At 35.5% G+C, this 24,532-nt stretch overlaps 2 protein-coding genes across 3 annotated transcripts; both read right to left on the bottom strand.

The window, feature by feature from the left end:
* Window positions 1–97: 97 nt before the first annotated feature.
* Window positions 98–815, bottom strand: LOC125807838 (uncharacterized). Its single transcript, XM_049487569.1, has one exon. The coding sequence runs from the start codon at window positions 723–725 to the stop codon at window positions 282–284; it is 444 nt and encodes a 147-aa protein (XP_049343526.1). The 5' UTR covers window positions 726–815; the 3' UTR covers window positions 98–281.
* Window positions 816–2,745: 1,930 nt separating this feature from the next.
* On the bottom strand, window positions 2,746–20,720 carry LOC125807303 (protein transport protein Sec24-like CEF). 2 transcript variants are annotated; one of them, XM_049486997.1, is made up of 26 exons: window positions 20,571–20,720; window positions 20,249–20,415; window positions 16,618–17,442; window positions 14,701–14,916; window positions 14,444–14,518; window positions 14,178–14,276; window positions 12,777–12,888; window positions 12,315–12,442; window positions 11,881–12,000; window positions 11,008–11,088; window positions 10,115–10,192; window positions 9,911–10,003; window positions 9,234–9,288; window positions 8,636–8,712; window positions 7,686–7,757; window positions 7,475–7,558; window positions 7,166–7,285; window positions 6,999–7,067; window positions 6,217–6,294; window positions 5,913–6,051; window positions 4,984–5,148; window positions 4,392–4,537; window positions 4,068–4,247; window positions 3,498–3,586; window positions 3,314–3,345; window positions 2,746–3,155 (listed from the first exon to the last, which is right to left on the bottom strand). In XM_049486997.1, exons 3-26 carry the CDS (start codon window positions 17,413–17,415, stop codon window positions 3,049–3,051), a joined length of 3,213 nt encoding a protein of 1,070 aa, XP_049342954.1. In that variant the 5' UTR covers window positions 17,416–17,442; window positions 20,249–20,415; window positions 20,571–20,720; the 3' UTR covers window positions 2,746–3,048. The 2 variants fall into 2 exon arrangements, with proteins under 2 accessions (XP_049342954.1, XP_049342955.1); XM_049486998.1 differs by having other exon boundaries at window positions 20,359–20,415.
* Between the last annotated feature and the right edge of the window lie 3,812 nt (window positions 20,721–24,532).

Below are 24,532 nucleotides of genomic sequence, written 5' to 3'. Positions count from 1 at the left end.
ATGAAAATGAAAAATTTAACCAAAAGCAACTTCAAATTCATAAATTCCAAATAAAGTGAAATATTTGGAATCTATGGCCAAAAAGCCTACTAATAAATTGAAACCCCCCAAAAACTATGATCATATATACATACATCTAAAGAGAAGCTTATGCGATACGAACATTCAATTCAAACATTAGATAGTTCAAATTATATCCCATTGACAGGACGAGCCACAATTAACTAAAGCAAATAAAAAAAATTAAAACTTGAAAAACAATCGAGTGAGACAAAAGAGGATTATAGTACAAGAACAAAACGACCTGCTCCGACGATATCACCGTCGTCATCCGCCCCTTTGGGCACCGTGACCACCAACTCACCGTCACTAAAACGGGCACTAGCCAGTTCCGGCACAGTTGCCGCGGGAAGCCGAAACCGCCACAAGTCGAGGTCCAATCCAGACAAAGACGAATCAAAAACGTTATCAGCTCGGATAACAATCTTAGTAACACCCGGATAGATCTCAACTATGTGAGCCCTAATATTATCGCCGATATCATCAGTTGGGATGACGAATCGCAACGAATCGGGCGTTTCGTGGATTGAAACATCAGAATCGGAATGAAAGGGAAGTTCTAGAACCTTGGCAAAAATATGAGGTAGTCTCCGGAGCTTCTTTTTCCGGCAAACTGAGCCGTTCGCCGGAGACAAAACGTTACTTGTTACTGGATGAACCTTCATGGTTTATAAGCTTGAAAGAATTAAACCCTTGTTAAAATAAGTAAATTGGTGCAGAAAAACCCAAACAGATTTGTGTGTAGAGTTATAGGAGTAAACTGTAGTGGAAATCCTGGCTTTAGTAAAAAATGGGCAGGTTGATCTGTTTTTTATTTATATACTACTCTATTATTTTATGTTATCACTAAATTATAATAAATATAAAAGAAAAAAGGAGATAAATACTCACTTAGTGTAAAATATAAAATAAAATAAATATGTACTGTACAGGTCCTTAAATACAACAACAATAATATACTTAAATATAATACAACTAGAAAAACTATTTTCGATAAGTCCTTCTTTATTAGTATAAAATTAATACATGGTAATAGATACTTTTGAAGATTTAGATCTTTTTTTTTTCTTCATATGATCATAATTGGGAATTATATAGACAATTTGTCTTCATCATCAATTATGAATATGTGAGGAAGAGTGGAAGTTAATATTACAATTTTAATAAATGAGATCTGATCAAATATAAGAAAATGAATAGTGATGGAATCTCATAGTTATGATTAATCACTGATATCTATACGTTGACTTAAACAGCAGTTAAGATCATCCAGTTGTAGTAGTTACGTAATAATACTATTACATTAATTCCACCCAAAGAGAATCAATCTATTATTTTCTTTTTATAAAAAAAGAAGAAGAAAACTCCTAACTTCTCTCCAGTACTAGAACACATGTTATTATGAATATAATAATTGTACGGCAACTCTATTTGATTTGAATTTGAATTTGGTATATAATTATGAAACTGATTTCTTGATCACTTTTCTCTGCGTACCAAAACTGACCTGTACACTTTGTTAATGTTGAAGTCATAATAATACCATGGAAAGACGTATTTGATTAGAAGAAGCAATCTAATCTCACTCACTATTTCGACTTGAACTATAAACACAGTTTAACAATTGAATCATCATATACTTATATGATAAAGTAAAATTACATTTAAAAAGAAGTTGAGAGTCATTGTCACAAAGCAATAATACATGTAACGGAACTTTTGTGATTTTAGGCCTACTTTGTCCAAATCATCCCTTTTTATATTCAATGCGTGCTACTCTAAGTACAAATCTTAATTAAACATGTTTAGAATAATGTGTTGGTGAATTGTGCGAGAGGGACAAAAGAATAGGAAGTTGCGGGGATGCTTCCAAAAGCCATTTGTGTGTCAACATCAAATAGTTTCTCACGTCACAAAGTTTGCATTGTGCCATGGAACAGACCACACAGTTTTTGGCTCTCTTCTTTTCAATTACATAATTGTACTGCACCTCCTTGTAGAATTCTGGAATATCAAGTAAGGACTAAACTGACAAAAGAGTTCAAAATGAAAACATACTGCCTACTTGCTATTAAGAGTTATTATTATACAAGAAAACTCTAAATATTGAAGTTAACAAGACCACTGCCAATCATATCTTCTTGAGGAAGGTCTACCAAATGAATAGAGGAAATTTAAATTCATATAACATTCTGGTCAAAATCTTAGACATTCTATTTCTATAAGTATTACCAATAAGGAAAATATAGTTATAATGGAGGGATAATTTTATTAAGTTTAAAGTTGGTTATAATACAGTATAACTTATGAACGATGTTTAGAAAATTATTTGTATGCTTGCGTATTGTTTTCCCCTATGTCAGTCCATCAGGTCTTTCTGATGGAATTCTTAATTGTTACTTCCATCTAATTCAGTTTAAAGCTAACGTGAACATTAAAACGATTTTAATAATGAAGTCCCAGTTGGTTTTGTCTTGGAACCACAGTATCTTCTTCTGATACTAAAACTACCTTCTCTTTATTGTTTCATATAAGCAGCTCCTTATCTGTAGATTGAAACCCAACGTTCAAGCAGAGGCACTTTACATATTCACTCAATCTCTTAAGTAAATCGAAATGATGCTTACAAGTTACAACACAAAGTTCAGTTCATGATGCTCTGAGATCAAGAGAGCAAACGCGGACAAAAAAAACACATTTTTAACACCATACCCAATATAGTCAACAAAACTGATTCCATTTTAATTCTACATTTTCACGTCAAGAAGAATAATCAGAATAAATAACACTATCACTGTGAAAATACATAAATTTTTTACTTTTTGTCCGTTCATTTTGAGTATGCGCTGCACCTCAAAAAAACTAAGATAGCTCTGAAGCCATGGATGGGGGCCACACCTGGATAGCTCATCTGCATCTCTTCATACTGAAAACATATGTACCCCCCTTCTCTATAATCAAAATTCATGAACAAAACTGGATATTTTCTCAAGCCATTTTATTTTGAATATGTCGATGGATATGTACTAGAAACTCGACATATGAAAGTCCATTTTGTGTCTTGTCTTCTACCATGTGCGAGAGAAATAACATGCCTGACAAAGAGATTCATGGTCATTGCAAGATATCATATCAAGAGTTAACACTAAGCAGCTAAGAGTAGGGAGAATGTTAAATTGATTTAAAATGACTAATAATCTATGTATGTTAAGCTTGGGGATAGAAGTGCAAAAATATGTTAATGGATACAAACCTGATGAATCTCCCTTTTTGCATAATTTTAAGCTGCCAAGATCAAATTGATAATATATCAGAAATTAGACATATTATGTGTTACAGATATGCCTATCACATTGTATTCATTAAGTAATGAAATGTAATTGATGAACAGTCTCCTAAAAGGTAGGAGCAAATACACAGAAAAAGAAGAATCATACCGGAGATAGTTGCACCTTTGGCGTCTAATATCATTAATGATGTCATTGAGCTTCTTAGAGAGTGGATTGTCATACTGCTGCAGAACAAACTGAGAGAAAGGGAAATTCAGAATCTATGCAAGAGGAGCTAAATTACAATAAGTAATTTCTTTGCTTCACCAATGGGAAAAAAGAAACATTTGACTGTTTTGTCAATCAAGAACCTAACGAACCCAAGAGCCTAATAAGTTGGAGAATAAGGTACTACGAAAAAAACAGGTTTACTTTTAAGATATGACTGTTGAATAAAATTGCACAAACCATCAAATAGGATAGGTGGTCTGAATGCAAGCCTCATACTTTGGCTTGCGACAAAAGTACCTGCCTGACACATCTGACCACCATGGATTTATACAGTTTGACCAAAGCCATTCAAAAATAATCAATACAAATTAAATGCACTTTTTCAACCACATGTATCAAATGAGAATCCTAGGAAGAAGGGTGCTGAGAATGTGTTTCCCTCTCTTTTACCTACTTATACATTTGGAAAAATATTAACAATCAGCAGCAGAAGACATATCAAATTACCTGAGCAGGAATTTCCTCAACAGATGAAATGCCTAGCAGCTGATGGATAACATTAGGATCTGCAGAGTTCCCAACATATATCAAACAGTCCTCGCCGTTCTCGAGAAGATAGATACCATTGTCAGTAATGTGTTCACTGGAAAGCGGAATAGAAGGGGGAATAAGAGAATCGTCATTCTCCTACAAATTCAACAGAATGAAATGTAAGAAATGTAATCCGAAAATAATGTTTAAAGGGAATCAAGAAAATGAATAGAACTACCAACTTGACTTACAAAGGCAAAAGAAAAAAGGGAAACAAAATCCATAAATACAAGTACATACCTTAGTATCGAATTCGTGAATTGCTATCAATCTAGGGTAGACCAGAGGAATTGCCAATGGAGTAGAGAGAGGGGAAACATAATTTATCCAGAAGGACCTACTATCGATCTGTCCATCTGCTCTAAGTCCAGTGCTTTTAACCAAAGCTGAAATATTAAGAAAACTTATAAGAATATAGCTTTTACATAATTGATTGCACAAGAATTGGCACAAGAAGTACTTTTGTAGTGACAAAGAAAATTAGAGACAGTCATTCAATATGCACTATAAGTAGGAAGCATTCGGAAGCTAAAATGCACATACTAAGAATGGGTGATCATTCGTTTAGAATAGCAACAAAAGGAAAAGGAAACCAACTCATAAAATACACCGAATTAACAATCTTAGAATAGCAACAAAAGGAAACCAAGGTGGAGCATAGAGGAAGAAAGTGTTATAGGCATTTTGATCAATATGTCAACTTAAATATATAAAATCAAAAAGAAGAGGAAATAATGCAAGAAAATTGTTTTAAAATTGCACTGCATGTATAAACTAACACTGTCAAAACATTTGGAAATGAAAGGCTTGTAAAAAGGAAGGCAAGATATACCCAGTGTGTAAAGAGGAAGAAGTTTAAGTGCCTCAGGAAGGATAAGTTGCCCTGAGGATGACACTGTAGCACAGAATTTACGGTAAGAGTGCAGAATATTGATGCAAAGGTTTGTCACTTGTTCTCTTATCCGTGAGAGAGGAGCAGTTGGTACTTCACTGGCAGCTGCATGCAAGAAAAATACCATAAGTACGATTACTCTTTTAAGATAATAAACAAGGACAAAAAGGGAACAATAGAATGAAATAGCAACAGTGCATGAGATAACATTAAACATCAAAAGCAAGCAGGCCACTTGGCAACTCGTCATAGTAATTATGTCGACCACAACAACACGATTAATAAGCTGTAAAGAGCTATCTTCAAATTATTTGCTTCTGGCCAGGAGGATCTTTTTTTCTTTTAAATGTGTGTGTGTGTGATGGAATATTGAAAAAACAAAAGTATTTGCTTCTGAAAGAGAAGCAGGATGTGAAGGCCCTCAATGCAGGATCTTGTGCTGCTGATTCTTAGGAGATAGGGGAGATAAATATAGCTTCTTCATCGGCAAAGAATATGAGCACAAAGTTAGTCCTGCCTAAAATCCAGATTCAATTCCAAATATGCAGAACAAGAGTTACGGGAACTATAAAGGAGCACCATTGCAGAAACAATCAGATTCAATGTTGTACCCATGGACATGTAGGTGTCCACACACAATCTTATATATGATTTGGCTACAACTGTCAACCTTATAAGTGCCCGTTTGGATTGACTTATTTTAGGTGCTTTTAAGCCAAAATAACTTTTAAGCAGTTTTGAAGTGTTTGGGTAAAGTTAAAAAGTGCTTATAAGCACTTATTTTAAAGCTAAAATAACAAAAATAAGCCAAAAGCCAATCCAAACAGGCCCGAATGTGACACAGTGTATTATTACATAGTATCCTCTACCTTGCTTTAAGATGCAAGCAAACTGGGTGTCCAAGTCAGCTGATCGAAACAGATTACTCAACATAGTTGTGCAAGGCAGAGCCAAAGTTGACACTCGGATTCTTCTTTGGCCATCAATGGTAGTGTAAAGAACAGCCGACTGGAAACACAGAAACAATCTCTTGTAAATGGGGCCAGCATATTGCACCAGGGAAGAAAAAAGTAAAAAAGGAGAGAACAGTGGCAGGGAAAAATAGACATACAGAAACACGGCAAATACGATTGACCAAAAACTCATTGCTGAAGACTCAAAATAAATTTGTACCTGAAAAGAACATTCTGAACCATCCTGCAATTTGTCATCATGTTTCAATGAAACCATAATTGTTTTGTCACAGTCAATCTGCACAAGGGAAAGCTCACTTAGAAATGAACACACCTTATTCATTATGTTTCAATGTAACCATAATTGTTTTGTCAGTCAATCTGCACAAAGTTCACTGAGAAATGAACACACTCGGTCAAACCAGCACATTCAACAGGGAATCAACAGTGTAAAAACTTTTGAGTGTAAATATTCACACTGGAAAAGGTGAATTAACAGTGTAAACATGCATACAGAAAAGCCCATGTTAGTAACTCCATTCAAAACATGAACTAAAATCCCTTACCGACACGTGTGGTTTTTAGATTAACGTAAGCCCTTTAGGAAGCAAATTTCAACTCATAAGGTTCTCCCAAAATATTTAACTTACAAGATATGCACCTTTGGGTACTTTTGGACTTGTGAACTTTCACACTGATGGCCCATGTAACATTCATTTGGGTATTTTGACCATGGACAATCTGAAAAGATACTTAAAAGCTTCATCTTGATATGAAAAAAGGCTGGGTAAAAACATATGTGATAAACAAGTAACGAACCAACATGTCACAACATGATTCTGTTGCATCATCTCCACCCCCCAAAACTCACCAAAAGAACAGGACCACATTTGGTATTAGCCAAAGAAATGTGCTGCAGACGCTAACTTAATACAGATGTGCAGTTTCTGCATAATTCTGTGTGTGTGTCAGGGGGGGGGGGGGGGGGTAAGAGGGACGAACCGCAGGTAGATCAACATCTGTTGGAATTCTTTTACAGTAATTTCCAGAATACTCTTGAACTTGAAGGCCCTGCAAATGGAACACGGTCAGCATGAGTGCTCAGTTTCAACTTTCCGGTATGGCACCTATAAGAAAAGCACAGGAGACCCGAAAACTGGGGAGCATACCTGACTACTTCTTACACGCATTACTGCCTCAAACCCTTGGGGCCTAGTGATATTCCATCGAAGATCATTGTATAGCTTGGCAGAATCAGCAATAGCAGAGAAAGGGAAATAGTAGTACACCTGAGACAAGTAAAACATCTTTAAGGCTCAAGCCTAGATGTAAAAATATCAAAAGGGAACGTGAAGTGGCTATCATATACAGTAAGTTGCATAATAAGATTGTTCATAAATTCCATGAACAGTAAGTGCATCATAACCGAGGCCCTAGGGAAGAAGACAAGCTAAAATAGGAGCAAGCGTCACAGTTACCTGCCCACCAGTTGTTCTAGGAATGACCGAGATGGAGGCAATGTCTACATAAGATTGTGTTGTGAGAAACACGTCAACACAGACCTGAAGCAATTGAGATCTAATTAATTGAAGTGAACGATTATAAATATAAGAAGACCAAAAGGGGTTCTTAACATCCTGTTTGTGCTTTAATAAATCATACTTCCACAGGCTTTTCAGATAAACTCACCTGATACTCCGCAAACTCAATTGCCATTGTCTTCAGAGTTTTGTCAGCCGGCTGGAGCAACTTGTTGGCCTCCTGAAATTGGAAAACATACAACTCTTTGGAGTAAGCAATGACATGGTTTCTTTTTTTCCGTATAACCAAAAAAAAATTATTCATCGCCACATTGGTGCTGGACATGCACATTACAAAACTCAGATAGAGTCCAGTGTTGATTTATCTAATGCTTACGCGGACTACACTAAAGTTTACCTCAATGTACCCAGACTAACACCATTGGCATACAAACGTTCATCTGTTCTAAGTAAACTGATCAACGACAAGAAAGATGATGGGCACACCTCTGGTGAAAGCTTAGTAGGAAATAGGAATACACCTAAACCGAAGATATAAGAAAAAAATTGATAGCCACAAAAAGCACTCTCATTTACCTCAAAAAAATGATTCCAACGCTCTTTGATTTAAGATGATTCAATAGTGGAATGAAGACCAAAAATTTTCAAGAAATGATGAGCAAACTGCCATCCATTTCTCAGAGGCGATGACTCAAATAAGTGACTAGCAGCTCAAAGAACTTGAGTCAAGTTATTGAACCACTATATCTGCCGATACATTATTGTGCATACTCTAGAAGTGAAATTAAGTAGATATTTTGATGTCAATAAATTGAAAAGACTATTTAGTTTCCGATTGTCTCTTCCATAAGAGGTTGGCAATTAAGAGACAACAGCTCTCACACTTAAATCATGGTAACGACAATATTAAAAGCTTCTACATATTCAACAGTGAATATGGACAATTTTACGGACAGATCCCACATAATAAATGGACTATGTTTTGTGACATCCAAAATATGAAATGATGGAACAAAAACTAGGAGACACTGGATACAAACAATCTAAAAGTCACACAGATATATTCTGAAGAACTAAGAACTGGCTCAATAATTTTACCTTTTCTGCAGCTGATACATTGGTTCTTCCTTCAGCCTCTCTAGCAGAAAGGGCTCCAATACCAGTAGATGGCAGGACTATAAAACACAGCAAGTATAGCCAACACTTAGAATCGAATCACAATTTGTGTAGTCAAGGACTCAAGGTTGCACAGCTCATGCAACAGATCATTTACAGGAAATATATCACAGGACCTATGAACTTGTTGATGCACCAGGTGAAGAAGAAAAGAGGAATTATAAGACAATTTCCTTCTCTATTACAAAGTATTTGGTCCATTTGATGGAAAGTTTCATAACAGGAATTTACTGAAAACGTAGCTATCCTAGAAATCTTCAATTTTTAAAGAAGCAGACAGTGCCACAGAAAACAATCCTGTTATGTATCATCCTATTTAGGCAGATTGCATTGGAAACAGAAGTTAAGCATAAATGAATAAAAGCAAAACAGTCCATCAGCAGTGCATTGTCATCGAGAGTGAGGGATCAAAGATAAAAGATGTTTTAATGCAAGCCTGTAGACAAGATACAGTTGATTTTAGACACACAAGCTTGAACTTGTACATGATACTTAAAACTAACTGCACTTAGCACCTTACCTGATTGAAACACAAGAAGTTTGCCTCCTGTGCTTTTCATTGCCAAGAAAGCAGCCTGAAGTAACAAAATGTGAAGAGTCGATCAATATGATAATCCATCATAGACTGTTAAAGTTAGACTTGCAATCACTCACCTGCATAGATGCGAATTCCAGATTTAAATTCTACGGGTTCAATCTTTAAGTTCTTAGCATTGAGCTCATTAATATTTTCAAAGTTTCTTTTTTGATAACCATGGTTTATGTGCCAACTTACACACACCTCGACTAATTCCATGGGGTACCTGTCAGTTGTCACCTCCCATAAAGTTATGGCTTATATCTACCATTTACTGCAATTTTAGTCAATTTTTACACATAAATTTATGCTCCGAGTCAAAAGTATCAGGTTTAGATGAATTTAATACCGTAAGATTGGATCCGACCCTGCATCTGCCTGAAGAGACATAACACTAAATTTTTCCAATCTTTTTCTCAGAATGGCAAAGCCTCAGGCAACTGTGTTGACCTAACTACTCACATTTTAGAAGGAATGCAGAAAATACCTACTCCATCTATGTTTAACAAAGCAATATAAAACAAGTGGATTTATAACTGAAATAACAACTTCGGAAACTAACTTGGATATACAACCGAAATAACAACTTGGAAAACTAACTTTATGTAAAGCACTGATACCTTGACTGCAGCTCCAAAAGCTGAATCAGCAGTCCTGTTGTTCTGGAACATTGTTGGGATGCTTTCTAGCAGAAGCTCTAGGTGTTGACGGCACTGAAAACAACAAACAAGTAACCACTCATAGGACTCACTGATGATCTTAGTCATTCTGCTTTTAATAAGGGGAACATGATTAAAATATGGTCAACATCTTGCAGAACTAACCTCCGAGAGCTGCACAATAACATCAGTTTGAAGGGGGGTATAAACGTCTTGTACATCAGGGACTATAAGCATCAATGGCTGCAAAGGTAGATCCAGAATCAACTTATCAAAAAACAAGCACTTCACCAACCTAAATCATTTGCCACAACCTTAACCCCATTTAAGCATCCATATTAAAGAAAAATGAGCAATTTAAATCAGAGAAACACAGAACAAGTAAAATAGAATCCAACTATACCATAGAAGAAAAAATGAAAGAACTGCATAATTAAGCAAAATGGAGCAATTAGGCAGTAAGGGGATGAGCAGCAAATTAAGACAGAGAAGTTGAGGACTATAGAGTACTATTTTTGAAAGCTAAAATTTTCTTCCTGCAAACCATGACTTAATCTCAGACAAGTCAAGACAAATGAAAAAGGAAACAAGAATAATTTTACTTTGTTTTAGATGAAAAATACTTTGTTTTATTAAGTACTACTAACTCCGTTTCCATGATCTAATATTGTTCAAGACTCTCCAAAAATTTTGTCACACCCATGTCGGATCCTCCAAAAATGCACTATTTTTGGAGAATCCTTCACACACCCATTGACATTTTTTAAGAGTCCAAGCAGCATACACTTAGTTAAAGATTTTTATTTTATTTCACTTACAGAAATTCTTTAAGAAATGCATTTAGTCAATCATCTAGGCAACACATTTCTGAAATCCAACAATAATCATTGTAGTACTGCATTTTTCCCTTAAAAGTGATTGTCAGCTCATCATTAGCTCAACAAAGAGAAAAAGGTAAAGATAACTAATTAAGGTACAACACTGATTTCAAAGCATCTTTTAATTTCAGATTATAAAGCTCAATTCAGCAGAATCAAACTCATTTGAATGTGTTAAACCTGCTGCAATGCACGCTTGAGATTGTAGAAGTGGATAGTTGAGTCAAATGTAGCAACTCCGACCAATGTCCGAGGACCGTCCTGCAATAAAAAGTTTTCAATGTCAAAGACAGCTCATAAACTCTCAATAATTCCTATTGTGCATTAAAATTGAATAGAAATGCATCTTAGCTGAACTGTATCACAAATAGTATCTATTCCCTAATCTATGCCTCCTAGTGAATGCATCATTCTAACCACTTGAATGATCCCATCTCTCACAATTCCATTAGATCATAGATTGATTTGCTTACCAGATCAATCTATGGTTCATGCAACTAGAATAACACCAGATGCCGAAAAAAGAACCCCTCAATTGAAGACATTCAAGGGTTCACCTAAATTCTTTTGTCACATCCATCATTTTCCGTTTACCTTCTGGAATTATTAGAAGCCATCGCTTTAGCCTTTAAGAACACAAATTGAAAGGTTATCGCATCATAATCTCTTCATCTTTTTTGCCTAATCCATCCCCCACCCACCCACCCCCTGGGCCAACAGCCACTAAATACAGATATTCCATAATGAACTCTTGGATAAACCAAAGTGACCAAGCAGGCAGCATTCGTGCTACATTGCACTATTCTGAATGGAGACAAACTAGGTTTTCCACAATTCAGATGCCTCAATAACCTTTCCCATCATCTCAAAGGACAAATTACATGGGTACTTGCTTCCCTACAACAGAAGTTCTAGTTAATCTCACTGATTTAGTAGGCGAATGTAATTAATTTATGATGATTCCACATGAGAAGACGAGCCAAATATTTTTTTCTCTAATCTAAAGGTACAAAAATGCATGTTGCATCATCATAAACAAACGATAGGACTTACAGGGAGATCAGAAATAACTTGGCTGATCGCACTGCAAGCAGCTGCAGTTGCACCAGTCTGTATGGCATTCATGGAAACGTCTATCAGGAAGAAATACACAGCGGGCATCGGATCTCGCACCTGAAATACAATACAAATATCAAGTTATTACTGCAAAATCCAATAAGTTACAAAATCAAATTAAGGGATTCCCTACACCAAAGAAAGGAGTGCATCTACAAATTAGTCGATATTGCAATATGAATCCTATGTATTTATTCCACTCTATTCTGGTTAGCTTCCCCAAATACCAAAACAACTTCAGATGGTAAATTTGAAAGCCCAAAGCTAGCTAAACTGAAAGTTCAGAGCTCGGAATGTCTACATAATATGGCATTACTCCTATAAAGTCATGCAATCACATCCCTGAACCAATGTGTCCAAAAGGTACCAACCATATATTCCTTGGTAGCGACAAACTCAACGGTTCCTCGGCATAGTTCAGGCCTTTCATCAGCATCCCTACGCCTGCCATCTGGACCTAAGTTGCACTGATAGTCACGTGGAGTTTCATCAGTATGTCCTGCAAAAAGGACAGCAAGAAACATGAGATAAAACTACATAACAGCACATTTTCATTCAAAATGAAGCATTGGACGTTCTCAGTTGACCAGTACAAATGTATATTTGACGTCTGAGAATGTGCTTGTGTTTTTTGTTAGACTATTTGGAGCAGAAAAATATCATTAACAATGTAAAATTTGATACTTCTGTTTCGTAACCTTTAGTTTTTTCACAAAACATCACAACCATTTTATATTGCATTTCAATCTTGAGTCTCTAAAATAATATCTAGAGCCGCTCTGGACTCCAAACATCACATAACTTCAGTGGGAATAAATGAACTTCATTCTTACCACACAAGTTACAGATGAAACGTCTTCCCTGATCAATGAACTTCACGAAAGGATTTATATAGCCTTTGCAACGGGAGCACCGAACAGGACCACTTTCCCCAAAATCAACCACCTATCAAGGACAACAACACGACGGTAAAAGAACTACTAAACCAATTTACATCATTGTAGTGCCCCTACATGCTCAGAATATAGAGCAAGTAGAGATGATAACAGATATATAGCACGCATAAACATAGGATCCATGATGATTAGTTGAAATGTTTTCAACTCTAGGGATCACGATCGTTCCTTTTACCAAACAATAAGAAAATGCACACTCCTCTGACCTCCAAGGGTCAGTGCAATCAATTGTACATCTTAGATACATCACACAGTAATACTTCAACAAAATCTCAACAAACATAATTGCAATAATCACATGTACAAATCTTGACAATGAATATATCATTTGTTTGCACATGATAGCTTGATTTTCTGTTAATCACTTATGAGGAAGTTCTGGTTTTGGTTTGATTTGAGGCTATATCCTAGTTTGGGGTCAAAATTAGGAAGTCCAAAATATTGCTTTTGTAGTGGACGACATGGGAATCCTAGCGACCTAGCCTGCGTACTGCCTTAGCAGTTAACACATGCTCAGTGATAGGCTGCCTGTTTCTTTTAATATGAAGCTTACTTACCTTCTTTAAACAAAAAAAAAGGAAGTCCACAATAATTCAGTTGGAGAGGTACATAAAATTCAAGATTAGCGGCTATGTGGCAGTAAGTAGCTAAGCTGCCGTCGAATTACTTGGGCCTGCAACATGGGTGAAGGTGCAAAGGTGGAAGAGCTCTAGCTATCAAGGGTTGAAAGAGACTTGAAAAGACGGTAGACATGGAACCAGAGCCAGACTTAAAAGTTACGGGTTTAGCAGAACCCAATAGCTTTGGCTCAAAATCTGTGCTTGAGTTTTAATCTTTTTTGTGCTCAAAAGGTCTTGTTTTTTTTCCTTCTCAAAAGAGGTCTTTCTGTATTCTTCCTTCCAACTTGTTATATCATCATGCTCTTTGGATAAAAATATACCTTACATCATCTTTCATCAAGGTATACCCAATATTGTATGCGAACACTATTACTTTGTCTGTTCCCGTCGAAGGTTTAATTCTTTCATATTTAGCATGTTCGAAAAAGAATGACGTTACTCTACATTTAGAAACAATTTCACTTTAAACTTCTTATTTTACCCTTAATGACATGATTTTATAGCCACATAATATCACGGCATATTTAAGGCCATAAGTTCTAAAGGTCTTTTTCTCTCCACTTGAACTCCGTGCCACACAGACAGGCTCACATTTAATGAAACGTAAGGGTACAAAAAGGCTATTAAAATAAGAATATAAATGCAAAAAATGCATTACTTGGAGGGGCTCTTCAGATGGATGAGGAAGAGCCAAGGGCTGCACCAATAAAGCCAATTGCATTGCCGAGGTTGTCAAAAGGTCAACAGTACATGGTATCTGTTACACAAACAACAAGGACCATATCATCAACAATTAGTGCTTTAATGGAAAGAAAAATATGGTTAATAAGCTTCTCATTCCATAGAAAGATAAAGGATATAATGCAGAAACCATAGAGGGAAGAACAACACATAGACAAAAAACAACGCAAAGAAGTTTAGTACCTGATTAATAGTACACCTCATGTACCGTGGGCTGCAATTTCCAGTATCCCTAACAATATAGTCACTTGTGGCAGGCTTCAAGTGGGCAAAAAAGAAAAACAGGAAACAGCAGTAAGAACCAAAAAGTTAGTTTAATGAACCTTTAGGAGGCAAGCATAACCATTTGAAGAAAAGATAGTTCAGTTGCAAATGCAACAGTCCAATACAACCAAGCAAGATATTAGAGCCAAACGTTCCTAAATGAAATGATGATTTACCGGAGGGGGATTGGCTTGGTTGCCTTGTCGGGTTTCATGCAGAACTACAGAAGTATTTGGAATAGGGCGCGGGATTTGATTGGGATCAACTTTTGATGGGCTGGTATGGCCAATAGAAGAAGTTATAGAAGCCACTGCCTGATTTGGAAGAGGAGGTGCCATTCCATACATACTTGGTGGTTGCATCGAACCAGGGATAGCAGAAGGCGGAGCCCCCTGTAAATGAGTAAACTCAGAATATGCACTTCACATGAAAGTGGAAATACAGTAAAAGCATACTGAAACCAATCTACTTGATCCAACATGTGATCCACATAATTATAGGATTTCAATAGGAAAAAAGAAGAAAAAAACACTACATTGGAAATGTGCCATGTACTTTAAGGGTCCTTTTGAATTAAATATAATTTTTATGTAAGATCATTATACCTCTTCTGATTAAGAAAGGATAAGAAGGTTGTTGTCGCTTCAATTGAGAAAGATAGTTATCCTTTTCAGATGGTCCAGCCAAATTGCAAAGGTGGTGTAATATACTTTGATAATGTTTAAAATTTTCATGCTTAAGGAAACCTGTACTTAGTATTTTTCTTTTACAAGTACTTATACAGTTGAGATATAATATACTAACAATTACTATTCAAAATAAGTGGCAGATACAACAAACTTATAAAAGGATTCTATATTATAGTTTAAATTAATTTAGATAAAGTAAATAAATGATACTGAAAATTATCTTTTCATTACTTTCAAGCATGGAAAAAGACCTAGCAAAATATAAAAATTTATAAATAAAAACAATTTTTATTTATGGAGTAATCAAATATCATATTTAAAAACTTCAAATAATGAAAGAATTCCAAACAACATATTCAAAGTTTTAAATTTTAAAAATAAAATCATGTGGGTAACTTCGTTAATGAGAATTAAAACTTAGTTTTATGTTGAAGAAAAAGACAATTTTATAATGCACATATAACTAAAATAAAAAATTATTTGAAAAAGCAGTACATTTCATCAAAAAATCCTCTCTATTTAACTTTGAATGAATAAAATATGACATCATTGATTATTATGGGAGTAATACACTAAAGGTGCAATGAATTAAACTATCAAAAATAGATAAAAGAAAAGAAGGCACATAGAATGCAAGGGCACAGTAGACATTGCATGAGTGACAATTGCATAAAGTTTGAGGGGAAATTTGACATTTTATACCAATTTGGAGGGATAAAAAAAAATTCACCCTTATCTAAATTTTAACTCATGACAGCCGTTCACAGTGTATCTTTTTCTTCATTTTAGACACTACTACTTCCACATCAAATTTGCTGATAATACCAAACGGCAATTGACAAGAGTCTTGATATCATTCTCAAGCTACTCATCAACAGCACCAAACAGTAACCGGTTTCTGAATATTATTGGTATTTCTATCCTAAAGTCATGAAGCATCTCTCCAACACTAGGCCCCTTGAACCCTTTTGATTCCTTGATGCCAGAACCCAACAGGTCAACATTTCTTGATGGTTATTAAAAATAATAAATAAACGCGTAGAATTTGATTAGAAACACATCTTGTGTGGCTTGTTGATCCAAAAGTTGTTCGTGCAAATTAAAAAATATATATCCTATGAATTCTTTTATTGCACCAGGCTGCCTTCTTTTTATATCCTATGACTTCTTTTGTAGTTTATCACAGAGAAGAACTAAATATATATCTCAGCTTCAAAGATTACACAAAATAAATTATTCTTTGCTAATGAGTTGAGGGAAAACTATTAATACCAGGGATCTGAAACAAACTCTATTCTTTTTTTCCTTCAATAGCATATGCACGTGACAGCAATAAAAAATTGGGAAAATATATAGATTTCACCTTCCAAAACAAGTACAGTAAGATAGGGATATAAAGATCACCTGATGGGGTTGCCACGACTGTGTTCCATAAGGAGCACCCATGGGTGGAGGCATGGGTTGAACAGGTGCGGCAAATGGGGAGGAACCTGAAGGAGGTGGCATATTCTGAAATGATCCTGAAAATGGTGGTGGTGGTTGTGCTGTAACTGGTGTTGCGCTGACAGATGACGAACTTCCAAAGGGTGACCGCATGCCTGAAGGCTGAGAAGAAGCGCCAGGTGAAACCATGGCTGGTGGAGGAGCTCCAAATGGTGGCCTCATTGTATTGCTTGGAGGAGGAAAACGTCCTCCGCCCTGCATCATTCCTGGACCACCTGCTGGTGGCCCATTACTAACAGAGCTAGAAATACTTGATGGTGGCAGCACAGCAGGACCTGTAGTCAATGGCGAAGAAGAAAAAGGACCCGGAGGCCCTGGACGAGGACCCAATGCAGAAGGCAAAGAACCAGGTGGCGGGGGTGCACCACCCATAGAAGGAGGCATCACACCAGGAGGAGGTGGTCGAGATGCAAAGGGAGGAACAGACTGAGCCACAGGAGGAGGTAATCCGGTGTGAGGAGGACCACTAGGAGGTGCAGGACCTCTCGGGAACACACCAGGTGGTGGAGGTCCTGGGCGACTAACAGGTGGTCCACCAGAAAAAGGTGGCTGCTGCCCAAATGGGGTATTAGGCCTAGGAGCACTAGGTGGCTGATTGGGCCTATTTACTTGTAGATTTTGCATGCCATCAGCAAGTGCATTAGGGTTATAATTGGGTGGTGGTGCATTCCTTGGTCTAGGTCCTCCTGGAGCTGCCATTGATTATTTCCAAATTTCCCCAAAACTCTAGAACAGAAGCAAGAAATAAAAATTCAATAAATAAATAAAATCAATAGACAAAAAATATAAGAACAGCAATCTTTACTATATCAAACATTCAGCAAGTAAAAAAAACACATGTTTAAAGCCATATTGATTCAAAGGAAAACAAGTCCATAACATCAACCACAAAAGAAAAGTAACCACATAATACATCAGATGCTGATTAAACAATAAAAAAAAAACATCAGATATTAATTCCCACCCACCCTTCCTACTTCATGTCAGCACATGTGACCCAAAGGAGCTGGAAGATGGACAATAACACACCGACACCCAGAAATAGCATCAGAGGAAAGGTCCAATCCACAAAGCCGACCAAGATCAAACACCACCAGCTCCAAAACAATAGAAATTAGCAAAGAGAACTCGAACATCTCATGAAACAAAAATAGAGCTGACAGATTTAAAGAGATGAAGATGAAGGCAGAGGACTCCTAGATCTGGAAGCAAAGAAGATGGACAGGACAGGGTTCTTCCTGAGAGATTACACAGAGGGGGGCTAATTTCACATAGAGAAAACTGAGTCTCTTTGGCAAGAACAAGAATTTCTTCGGCGATATAAATGAGTCCTAACTACAGGATACAAATGGGATTGGTTAAAGAGTGAGGATAATTTGAGAATTAATTCAGCCCAGTGTTATTAAAAGCGAAAAGCGCAAAAAAGCTCTAAGGTCCATGGGGGCTTTAAGCGCAAAGCGCAAATAAAGCGTGGGCTTTAATGAAAAAAGGCGCAAAGGGAGAAAAACATAAAATGTGTTTGTTTAGTCCAAGACTAATAATTATAACCATGAATGACAAATATATGACAAAAGAAATTGAAAAAAAAATATGATAAAGTTAAATATCAATTGTTTAGTGTCACATCTTCATAAGAGACTCATTGACAAGGAAAAGTTTGTCTTAGAACTTTGATGACGACACTGAAGCGCACATAAAGCGAGGCGAAGCGCTCAACACGTTTTGAGCCTCGCTTTAGGGCTTAAGCGCGCTTAAAGCGCGCCTTTGATAACACTGATTCAGCCTTATCAGTTTTTTTATACAGGATGTACAGAGAGCTAAAGCACAAGAAAATGCAAACTAGCTAAACAGATATGATATGCATCGACATAAATACCCTCTTTAGATATTAGACACAAACTACATGGGAAGAGAACAGCAAAAGGCCATTGAGAGAAGAAGAACCCAAACTAGCATCCGGTATCATTTTAAGGAAGATCTAGGGCACATACTTTGTTGTGCTAGGTCATTGGAGAAGCCAATTGCATCATAATAGATTTATAGAAAATCACTCGGAAAAGAAGAAGAACTAATTTCTCCAAACACAGGAATCAAATCTTAGAAGTAGATGAAGAAAAGAACAAATTAAGAGAGACTCAATTTGAAAACAATGCACCCAGGGGTGTGGCCTAGTAGTTAATGAAGTAGATTGAGCACCATGAGGCATGAGGTCTCCGGTTCAATTTGACAAAAACACTAGGTGATTTCTTCTCATATGTTCTAGCCTTGGTGGACAGAGTTACCTAGTACTTAGGGCTGGTAGGAGGTGGTAGGAGGTGGCGGGTATCCTGTGGAATAAGTCGAGGTGCATGCAAGCTGGCCCAGATACCGTGGTTATCAAAAAAAAAAAGGACCGAAAATTTTTAAGACAATAGTTTGGGTAGATAAACAAATAAAGATCCTAAGGCTGGAGACAGATCAATTGTGCATTTATTCCACTGAAATGGTAGAAGACAATTATTCCTCCATAAATGCAAATCAAAGCAGAGAACAACATACAAGAAGAGTCAAATTCATTATCCCGTTTTTCGATTTTGAAGAACAGTATATATAAATACATACAGAAAGTCATGCTTTAGTGATGGTACAATTTACTCTCTGAACCATATTTTTGCCAACTAGACTTCCATTATTTCTCTAAGGACTAACCTATTGAGTTAAGGTTCCTTATTTAAAGGACATTTTCTAGCTTTCATTGTGGACAAAACAAAAATCTTTCCCAGATCTAAAGTTGCCACAGTGAGATTACATAACAAAGTATAAATCATTTTCACCCTCAAACTTATTTAAAAATGGAATTTTCATCTAACTTCATATTATGAATGTGCTTCTTCTCCTTCAATTTCGAGATGTTATTCTAATTAATTTGTAATTCTAGAAACACAATTTGCTCACTAAATTATCAACCTCTCTTTCTTTGAATTTTTATAACATGATAGATTTTTTTCTGAAGTTCTCTTCTAATGGTATTGATAAACTCAGCTTTATATATAGTATTTTCCTCCCCTTGAAATCTTCCATTGTTTGATATCATTGTTCTTATTCTCATACTGCTGCATTTCCGGTTGTATTTATAGGATGAAGTCTCCTCCATCCAATATGTATTGAACATTACATTAGTAAAACGATCAACCTGCCAATGATTTATGGTGAAAGTAAAAGTTGAAAGGGTTCATATAAACTAAACTAATTGAGCCCTGGAGCTGACATTGATTATTACTAAATGCTCCATCCAAGATGCATCTTTGAACATTATATTAACAAAAAAGGATCCACCTGCCTATGATTTATGGTGAAAGTAAAAGTTGAAAGGGTTCATACAAACTAAACTAGTTCGGCCCTGAAGCTGCCATTGATTGTTACCAAATTTCTCACCTAAACAAATTCCAACTCAATGAAATGTATCAGAATCATCCAAATCATATCCACAGAATGGAACAGATAAATAGAGCCGTAAATGATATGAAAAAAAAAAAGAGAAGGAAAAACTAACCAGCTAAAAAGATGTTAATTGAATTGAAGGACGTCGACGCCGACAGCACCGAAACGGCGTCGTTTTAAATTAAACTGTGAATGAATTCGCCTGCACACCGAAACCCTTACCGTTACAAGTGAAAAAAACCGTGCTTTTCGCGAACCAGGGGTTTCAATGACTTCGATCTGAAACAGAAAACCCAATTCGATTAAATAACAATTAGATCCGTATAAGAAATTCCAACTCCGAAATCTACCAAATTCCAAAATTGAATGCATTTACATAAACATAGCATTGAACATCATTCATATCGATCAGAATTTGTGAAGAAATGTTAAACCTTAAGATCTAGGGGATGAAGATGGCGTGCGAAAAGCTAAAGAGAGGGGGCCGGTGCTGGGTTTATAGATCAGAATTTGTGAAGATTTCAGTGATCGGACGATTGCTCAATGGAGAAGAAGGGTAAATATCTACTCTTTGCCTGTGCAAATTGAGATTTTCCTTTCGGTTCGGTTCTTCTTTTTATTGTGTAGGATAGTTTTGGAAAATAACGCAATGTGATTGGTCCAAACCCCAGAAATTGACGTCAACGCAAGAAAATATACACTAGTACAGTAATTGTAAAATTTAGGTGCATTGTTTTGGTTTCATTTCTATTTGTTTTTATTATTATGATTAAAAATAAGATGTGTGGAGTAGTAAAGTTTAATTTTTTTTTACATGTTCAAATATCAAAAAATTGCATTAATATTTAAATAATTATTATAATTTTTTTAATATCTTAGTATGTAAAATTTAGTTTTATTTTTAAAATATATATTCAATTTTAATAAAATATTAAATTAATCTAATATTATATTAATAAAATATCTTAAAACATTATATGACAGTTGATGATGGTTAATACTAGTGGAAATGGGTCGATTAGAGATGGTATTGTCGTAACCCCGTTATAGCTAGTGGTTAACATGGTTGATGGTTGGTAGTTGATAGTAATAATTAGTAATTGTAATGGATGATAGCAATAGTTAACGATATTTGGTGAACTATGATGGTGGTTGATGATATATAGTAATGTTTAGTAATGATTGCGGCAATATTAATGGTTATTGTGATTATGATGATCGTTGGTAAAAATTGTAAGTAGTTGCTGGTGAAGGTAACAAATGTTGTGGTGATCTGCAGCCATGAGAGTTGTGGCATAGAATGATGGTTGTAGATGATAATGATAATTGATAATGATCTGTTGTGGATGTTTTATCGATGAAAATGTATAAAATAGTAGTATTTATGATCTAAACAATTAAAACCAAATTATTTTTAAAGGGCAAACATATATACAGTAATTTGCATACACTTCAGTGACCTGATATTCTTGTAAAAACAAGCATTTTATTGCTTAAGGTTGATATGTAAATCAAATCATGAACTTTTCATGTTGAACAGAAAAAAGTTAAAAGTACTTTGTCGTCATAACTATTTTAATTACAACTTCATTGGCAATGAAGTTTTCTCACAATAACTTTACTAATCTCATCAAATCTCCTTGTTTTTATTCAAAAAAAAAATTGTAATTTCTTTCTTACCACACAAAGTAAACATAACATGTTAGTATCATTTTATACACTTGAACGTTGTCTGATCTTTTAGAAGTCTTTGTAGTCGTTCAGTCTAATTCTTAAGATCATTTCATAATATTCTATGAAATTGGTTGCCATTAAAAGAACAAATATTTTTGTGGACTTATTACCATCATCGTTATCACATATGGAGAGACAATGACTATAGCTCTGATGCATTTTTTTTTCATAAGTTATTATAGTAAGATGAAATATCCATTTGAAGTTAACAATTTTGTTGCAAACAAGTATTCTCAAACTGATATGTGACAGACTATCACACAATGTATTATAGATGAACATTTTTTTTAAATTCAATTTTGGACTCATGGTCCTTTATCAAAACCTCATCCGGTGGAACCAAATAGATCCACTCATACAAACTCAACCTGACGGCCCAAAAGTGACTAGCTCATGTATAAACAACAAGTCCCCTAAAAATAGGATTTCCTATTCTGAATCTTCTTCCTCCTTTTTGTCTTGTCCATTCCGACCCTCCGAAGATGTTCCTCCTTGTGACCCCCAACCGCAGTCTCCTCCTCCTTCTTTAGGTGATAAATATCCTCCATGTGTGGTTCTCTCTATTGATATTCAAGATCAGTTTTCAAAGGTATATATATTTTCGTCTTCCTTGTCCATTTGTCATTTCTGAGCTGACTTCCTAGTTTTACTTGAAGGTGTGCTACCCGGTTCGGATGTATGAGTTCTGGTAGAACTCTTAGGAGAGTATGAATCATGTATACAAGTTTTGAAGTTCTTCTAAGTAACATTTTTCCATCCTCTTTTGTGATAAACTTTTCCAGCTCTGGCTATCTTTTTTTGTAGTTGAAGACGAACCGGAGTGAACCCATGCTCCCACGCTTCATCCTTTTGGGCTCCTAGCAGGATACCAATGAGCAAAGCAGATTTGGTTCATTGACTCTCATATTTTGTTGGTGCATGTAACCCTTTTTTGCCGACTCTCATAGCTTAGATTAGTTAGTTCACTCACAACCATTTTGCTCTTACTATCGCATCAATCAAATTTGTACATATTGTTTATGGAACTTTGTGGCTTCAAATCTGTAACTAAGCTTGTTAGTCGTAGGTGATGATGTTGATTTTCCTTGTTTTAACTTTGATCGAATGAATTTGGTGTTTGTCAATATTTAGAATTTTATTTTCCATGCTTGGTAATTGATTGCAGAGTTGGAATTATTGTTTTTCCTCCTTGCCCATAGCTAAAGTAGCAATGTAATCTGCTAATTGATTAGCTTCCCTAAAAATATGTTTAACTGTAACATTTATTTGTGACATGATCCCATGAATGTCTTTTAACATTTCTACCAACTTCCATGGGATTTTTTAATTATGGGTCAACATATTTCTCAAAGAAAAAGAGTCTATTTTCAGGTTGTATCTCTGACTTAGTAAAGTTGTAATGCCTTCATGTAGCCATAGCCGTTGCTTTCATGTTCGTAGTCACTTCTATGTTATGTGCTTCTGCATAGATTAGATCTCCTTCACTATTTCTAATACAGTATCCATATGTACTGTCTTGGGTTTCCTCTGCTCGCACCATCAGTATTGCACTTCATCCATCTCTCCTCTGGTGATTTCTAGCTCACTATATGAAAATAGAGAGTTAGTTTGTATATTTGTAACATCTCCACCATGTCCTTCCACTGATGTGGAACTTCCTTAAGCCACGGTGACTAACTCTTATCAACTGGAATATTGTCATGTGACATTGATAGCTCATCCTGTTGAAAGTGTATCCCGTTGGGACAACCTTTATCACTTGCTTTAATTTGTTGGCTGCCTTGTGTTCCTACCACTTTACTACGAGTTGTTGAAGGTGTAATCCTTCAATGTTTATCCCTGCACAATAAGCAAAATGCTTCCATAGCTTTTGGGTTATCAGAGTCGTTAGAAATAAATGAGTCATAGTCTCCATTTTTTCTCTCGCAACAATAACATTTGGATCTATCATTACGCGGTCATCACTGCCAAATATACAGATTTTCAATGTATCTCATTTATTTTGATTATTAAATTAGTCTTTGTTAGTGTTATCATCGATCCGATACATCACTGCTATAATAGCCTTTGTTTTATGCAATGTATCATGCTCATATTTAAGGTATTGATATATAACTTTAATATTGTTGAATCTTCGATTAATGTTTATCATATCAATATAAATGTACTTGATACATAAACACTATCTAATGTATCAAGTTGTATAATGTATGTTCAATCTTGATACATAAATCATAATGTTAATAACTAGAGCACTGTGTATCATATCCAACAATAGGTATATTATACATATAAGTGACAATCTTTTACTATCAGATACATACACCCAAACTTATTTAGCTAGAAGACTGTGTGTTTGTATACATTACTCAATAAATACACTTGATACACAAACCCTAATGTTCTATAACTAAAACATTGTGTATCAAATTAACTGATATGTAAATGATACATAATATATATCAAATTCAATAGTTTTCAAATTTTATTACATGTATCATATACATATCAACTAATCAATACTATTATGTATCACACAAAAAATTGCTATTTGGAATAATTACATGTATAATATATATTTTAAAAACAAAATACAGTATTTTTCAAATAAAATAAGATACATAAATAGTCATGTATCCTGCACTAATTTTTTAGGCATGAT

Source organism: Solanum verrucosum, unplaced genomic scaffold (assembly GCF_900185275.1).
Source record: "Solanum verrucosum unplaced genomic scaffold, falcon-dt-bn FXZP01000183.1, whole genome shotgun sequence".
Classification (NCBI taxonomy): Eukaryota; Viridiplantae; Streptophyta; class Magnoliopsida; order Solanales; family Solanaceae; genus Solanum; species Solanum verrucosum.
This window is presented reverse-complemented; position numbering and strand designations above follow the sequence as displayed.

What these genes read in the sequence shown, in the direction of transcription:
- LOC125807838 (XM_049487569.1), bottom strand. Translation starts at nt 725, where the DNA reads ATGAAGGTTCATCCAGTAACAAGTAACGTTTTGTCTCCGGCGAACGGC.
- LOC125807303 (XM_049486997.1), bottom strand. Translation starts at nt 17,415, where the DNA reads ATGGCAGCTCCAGGAGGACCTAGACCAAGGAATGCACCACCACCCAAT. An exon ending in TTATTGTGCAGCTCTCGGAG is followed by an intron (nt 10,004 to 10,114) that starts GTTAGTTCTGCA and finishes TGTTGTTTTCAG; the next exon opens with TGCCGTCAACACCTAGAGCT. An exon ending in TTGAGTTTGCGGAGTATCAG is followed by an intron (nt 7,559 to 7,685) that starts GTGAGTTTATCT and finishes CAATTGCTTCAG; the next exon opens with GTCTGTGTTGACGTGTTTCT.